Here is a 6,140-nt window from a genome sequence, read left to right on the forward strand (position 1 = left end):
CTCTACAGCTTGCTGTGCATCCGGCCTCAAACTCTGCCACAATCTGAAGGAGGAGGAAGAGTTAACTACTCCTTGCTGGCCTTGGACTGTTTGGAGTTGAGCCTGGTTGCGCAACAAGCTGCTCAGCTGGTCACAAACCCTCTTTTGATTGCTGTACTGCTCCAGTTTAGGACTGCCTACATATTGGAGGAAGAGCTTTAAACTCTGGAGGGTTGAGGTCTTTCCTCGCCATCCCCCAGTGAATCAACACAGGCTGCTGTTGATTTTTATCCTCTGTGATTTCAAGGGGAGAAGTTGTTATTCATTGGCTTTAAACCAAATAATGTGGTTCATTTTCCTTTCAAACGGCAGGTATTCAAAGCCAACTCTAATCATGGAGATATAGTCCGGAATAATTTCATTCCCCCCATAGTAGCCCGCTACGTGAGAATTATTCCACAGAGCTGGAACAAAAGAATAGCACTGAAGGTGGAACTTATTGGTTGTCGCATAAACCAAGGTAAGCCGTTTTACCATTCGGGGGCGGGGAGAGGTTTGATTGGCAGCAGGATCTGAATGCCCTTCAAATGTTTTGAGGTTCACTTAGTTCCACCTTTTGCCTTGCAGTTAACAGCTCCCTTATGCATCCGCTCTGGCAGAGACCAAGTCAAAGCACAGGTGTCTCGGTTAGAAAAGAAGACAGAACCATCACAGAGCCCATACCCTCAGAAGAAGGCAGCTTAGGTAGGAAACACCTTTCATCACCTTAATGAACGGCAAAAGTCTTAGCACAACTCCTACCACAGACTCTGACAACTTTTCAGAAGTGATAATGCGAACCTATTTCTAAACCACCTTTTTGAACCCCAGTTTTCAAATGCCTGGGAACAAAATGTGATTCATTGGGGGTGAGGTTGGCAGGGCACATTCCTGTCTTTGCTACATGGTTTTTACTTTATGAGGGCCAAATGACCAGAAACAGTGTCTTGTGTTCTGGATATATACAAGGCTTGAGAGGTATCCAATGCTTAATACCGATCTAAAGTGGGTGCAGGTCTGAGCACACGGAGTGGTACTCAACACAGTGGAACACATAATCAAATCGTAAGTTAAGCCTGGTTATGGGCAAGCCTTCTGCACCCAGATGCAACCACATTCCTCTTGCTGCACTCTTTCCCTTGTGCAAATGGGGAAAGAAACCAAGAAGAAGGCCTCAGTTAACCATGGCTTCCTACTACATGCAAGCTAGAAACTAGGGTTAATGACTTTCAAAACTTGGCTTGTTTGGAATCCATTGTGCACAATTCCTGGCTTGTACGTAACAAGAAGCCATGGTTAACAGCAGCTCCCCACCCCTGTTTCATGTGAAGGGAGGAGTGAAATGGGAGCAAAGGGTGCAAGGAGGTCATGCATATCCTTGCTTGTTAAGCCAGGATTCAATAATGTGAATTAAGTCTCACTGTTTCCTGGGTTCTACATACTCCCCCCTATATACCAGTACTATGTGATATGTAGTCCAGCCCTCAATCTAGTTTTTCAGCTGGGTTTTCAGTACATTGTAACTTTTTATCTTCATTTCTTTTTAAGGACTGAATCTCACTACCATAATCGTTCCAGTAGTAGTGGTGCTTTTGCTGTTCCTGATATCTGGAATTGGTATCTATGCTGTTGTACGAAAGTATGTAACTCTCACTTCTCCCTCTTCAGAGTTGAAAAGCTTAAAAATTCTTGTGGTGGTATTTGGACACATAACAGCCTTTTCCTTAGCTGTTTAGTAGGTTAAAGAGTAACTGGCAGATTTACCAGCTAACAGGAATACACCTGATGATTGCCTTCAGTGGTTTTACAGCAGAAGAGGAAAAATGCTATGACCAAAACCTATAACTGTATTTGCATTATTAATACGAAGTCCCAAGCTTAATCACCGGCATTTCAAATTGTGCCGCCTGGGCTTCCTCAAGTCCCCTCTCCAGCTCCTCATTGTGCTCCGACTCGTCCAATGAGCTCCTTCTCCCAGCTGATGTCTCCATGAATTGCAGGGAATGGGAAACGGGCTCTCTTCACGGAAGGAGTCTTCCAGCCTTTTAGAGACAAGCGAGCTAAAATAGGAAGTTCCATGAAAAACAGCAGAAAGATTTCCACAATGATTCATTCCTCACCTGAGGGCTTTTCTGATCGGGAAAGAGATGACCTATGCAAAAGGCTCGTGGGCGGTGCACTTTCTTCCTCTCTCTTTCTAACCAGTTGCAAAGTCCATTCCCACCATTTTATAAATATAAAACAAGGAAGAACTTCAAGACTGTCATGTAGTTGCACCCCAAAGGAAAGCAGTCCACTATTAGTAGTTCATTGCTTTAAGTGCTTAAATACAACCTGCAATTCATTTAAGCCTGCATTTCTAAACATCCTTACTTAGGAATGAAATTGTAGTATGGTTGGTCTTTGTAGTTGGCCACCAGAAAAATAATGATTGGCTAGTAATTTTAGGCACAGTCTGTAGATTCCGATGGCACCTGTCAGGGGCATTACTGAGTAATTAGAAAGATTTGGAGCACAAGCCCATGAAACAAATATGCCTACGTTAATGCATATTTACATTATACAAATTTAGTCTGATTTTCAAAGGGAAAGGAATTTACTCTGGCTCTTGCCATCATCCTATTTTATGTGGGTTGGTCTCTCTGCCCTACCTGGCAGGAATTTCTACTTAAGTATATATGGAAACTGAAAGAAGCTTTATCCAGTATCATATCTGTCTGTTTACCTGTCTGCCTCCCCCTCACACACACACCCTTGCCCAACTCATTCGGCAAATCAGGATGGTGAGTGGATGGGTCTCACCAGTATTCTGCTTTGCATTGTGCCTAGCTACCCTGTAAGCATTTTCTTAAGTTTTCAAAAGAGGTGGTAGATCCAGGGTTCAGCATAAAGACCCAGGTCTCTGTCTCCAAGGGACACCCAGTGCCTCTAGTAGCAAAGTTGGGGAAGATCAGTGCCTGAAAATCTAGCCTAGACAGTCAGTAGGAGTTGACAGTCACTGGTTCAATGGAACTGACTGAAGCCAAGTGCTATTGTTGCTGTTCTTCATTATAGGAGAGGAAAGAAAGGAGGTGCTTATGGCTCATACGACACCGGGAAACCAGGTGGGTGGTAAAAATCATGGTTTTGTTCATCATCTGACAATAATGAGAAAGGGAAATGTTTATGTAGTTGTAACAATATCTTTGTGTGCAGTGGGACTAATTCCCCTTAAGGATCTTACACGCAAATAGCACAAGAACTTTTAATATATGTAATGGATGGGTGGAACTGGAGCAGTCATTGACAGCAGCCAGCGACAGTTTCCTGTGCTTAGTACTTCCTGATCCTTGGAATCACTGTGGCTTAATCTGGATGGCTTGGATCACGCATCCATTATCCATGTCAATCTCTACCAGGGGATAATTTAATAGGAAAAGGGTTTTGTGGAACCATTTTCATTAAAAGTTTTGGGTCAGTGTTTTTTGATATCACACTCTTGCGGACCTGCTTCCATGAGATGCTCACCAAGTCCAAATTTAGCTTTGCTTTGAAATTCAACAGTGCACTGCTGTTGAGATGCGTTATTGGGGAGGGTGATCCAAAAATGATCAGCAAAGCAGCTGATTTAAAATTAAGTGTGTTCATGACTCCAAGAGAACGTCCAGATGATAAATTGCTGGGATCAGAGAGTCCCTTGTGTGACCATACTAGATGAGCTTCTGCTGATTTTTTTCACACACACATGCACGGACACACGCACACGCACTGCAGCTCTCACCCCCAATATCTCCATTCCAGCTCTCAAGGGTGACTTGTGAGGAACACAAGCAGCTGCAGGATGGAAGGGAAGATAGTTGTCAGGATTTAGCCCTATGTGCTCTGTATAGATAGACTGATCTCTGCTAGTGCAAGCTTCTTTTAACCCTAAGTCTATTACATGTCATCCTTTCCAACACAGTCTGAATCAAACTGACAGTTTTAAATTTTTTTGTGCATGCAATGTTTTATATTGGATCACATTGGAGATTTTTAACATTATTAGGACTTGAACTTCTAGGTTTCTGGAAACAAATCAAACAACCCTTTGTCAGACACCAGTCTACTGAATTCACCATCAGTTATAATAATGAAAAGGATACGCCACAAAAGCTAGATCTCGTCACAAGAGAGATGGCAGGTAACTTCACTGTCTTCTGAAAACAATCCCTATGTAGCACGTAAGAAACGTAAAGAACAGGCTTAGTTTGCCCATCTGTAAGGATTGGCAGAATAGAACTTGTACCATTTTAAAATTTATTTATCATATATCTATTATTGCCCTGCCAGTGTGTTCACATAAAACTGTTGGCATTCTTCTTCCAGATACCTGTAGAGTAATGGCTTTGGCATTCCAACATTCTTCCTCATCAGGTTACCCATGTGCGATATCAAAGACGTTAAGAAGAGATTTCTCAGTCAGGCCCCTCTAGCCCAGCATCCCATTCTCACAGATGCCTTTGCAAAGCCTGCAAGCTTGACATGAGGATTTTGCCTGACTTTCTATTATTCCTAGCATTGGCTATCCAGAGGCATACTGCCCTAACAGTGGGGGCAGAACACAGCTATCATGACTAGTAGCTTTTTGGAGTTGAGCTGTAATTTGTGGTACCATCCTTTTAGATAGGATGGTGGATAAATTTGACAATTGTGTGCATGTTTTCTTGCTTAGTAACTCTAACATTATAGTGCACATTTTTTTCTTTCTGTTGCACATGGCTCATGTAGCTTGTATAATCAATAGCTATTGCTCTACTAAGGATCTAATGTAGGAATCTGTTTTTGACCTTTGATAGACTGAAGACTGGGTTTGTCAGTAGAGCGAGAAGGATGGTTTGATCTTGTGACGAGAAGGCAGGGGGAAAACAAATGGTCTCTAATAAAATTTGTGCATGGAGGCAGGAGTACTCCAAGGAAAATCTTACGATTCTTATAAATATTTATTGCTTGTTGCCATAGGCCATTGCAAATAATGAATTAAAAATGCCCATTGACACAAACATAAAACATGAGTCGGTATGCTTCCTATTTGTTCTTGTCTTGAACTTAAAATACATATTTGAAGCATCCTGGAAATGTGCTTAATTTTAGCTTATTCAAGTTAATTAATTGCCTTGACAGTCCACCCACATTTGATTCAAAGTACTTGCTTGAATTTTCTTTGCTGCAGTTGGGAAATAATATCCCTTGGTCAGACGACTCAGGGATAACAGAAAAAATATCTGTCTCCTGTAGGAACAATAACAGTTTCTTTCTGGGAGAAGGCAAATAATATAGCAGATTGCTCAGCACAAATTAAGGTGGCATCTAGTATTTGGTGTGATCTGAGATTCTGATGTGATTCTTTCTGTTTCCCATCTAGATTATCAACAGCCTCTCATGATAGGAACTGGGACAGTAACCCGAAAGGGATCCACTTTCAGACCCATGGACACAGAGAATGAGAAAAAAGGTAGTGCCGAGACTGGGAACCATTACCACTGCCCACAGAGAGCAAATCGGCACGATTATGCACTGCCTTTGACCAACCACGAGCCTGAATACGCCACTCCTATTATAGAGCGACACGTAGGAAGAGAAAACGCTTTTCCTTCAGAGAGCTGCTATAACATTCCTACTGCTTCCGCTGCGCATAAATGTTCCCTTTCCACAGGCACTTTCACTGCCTTGTGCCAGACTGAAACGGGGAGTGAAGATTATCAAACACCACAAAGTCAGAAGGAGTATGACAAGCCAAAAATGAAAGCCTTGCCCACACTTGACTACAATACTGGCTATCAGAAGCCCCAAACCAGTTTATTGACAGATGAGGGCTATTCGACACCCAGATACTGCCTAAAACCGGTAAATCAGACTGCAATGACAGCTCTTCTGTAACCTTAAGGACCAGCGGAAACTCACTGCCATAATGTTTAAAGCACTGGATTAGATTTAGAGCAAAACAAAATTTGCTCTTGGCTGAGGAGTGAAAGCTGTTCGTTGCTGCCTTTGCGGTAGAGTCTTCAGGCAGTCAATTCTCTGCAGCTGTGATATTGGTGCTCCACTCTAACATTGTGCAATGTGTACATACATTTTTAATTTAATAAAAATAACTTAAACTTTAA

At 42.3% G+C, this 6,140-nt stretch overlaps 1 protein-coding gene across 4 annotated transcripts in view; it reads left to right on the forward strand.

Moving 5' to 3' along the window:
* DCBLD1 (discoidin, CUB and LCCL domain containing 1) overlaps positions 1–6,140 on the forward strand; it is a 32,170-nt gene extending 26,030 nt beyond the window's left edge. For 2 of the 4 annotated variants that reach the window (XM_081856180.1, XM_081856179.1), the window contains exons 10-15: positions 352–499; positions 607–723; positions 1,567–1,657; positions 3,073–3,122; positions 4,043–4,177; positions 5,399–6,140. In XM_081856180.1, coding sequence (XP_081712306.1) covers positions 352–499; positions 607–723; positions 1,567–1,657; positions 3,073–3,122; positions 4,043–4,177; positions 5,399–5,913 — 1,056 coding nt within the window. In that variant the 3' untranslated portion in view covers positions 5,914–6,140. The remainder of the gene's footprint in view (positions 1–351; positions 500–606; positions 724–1,566; positions 1,658–3,072; positions 3,123–4,042; positions 4,178–5,398) is intronic. The other 2 variants (XM_081856181.1, XM_081856182.1) reach the window with 2 other exon arrangements.

The sequence above is a fragment of the Podarcis erhardii genome (assembly GCF_964252035.2).
Source record: "Podarcis erhardii genome assembly, chromosome: 3".
Taxonomy (NCBI): Eukaryota; Metazoa; Chordata; class Lepidosauria; order Squamata; family Lacertidae; genus Podarcis; species Podarcis erhardii.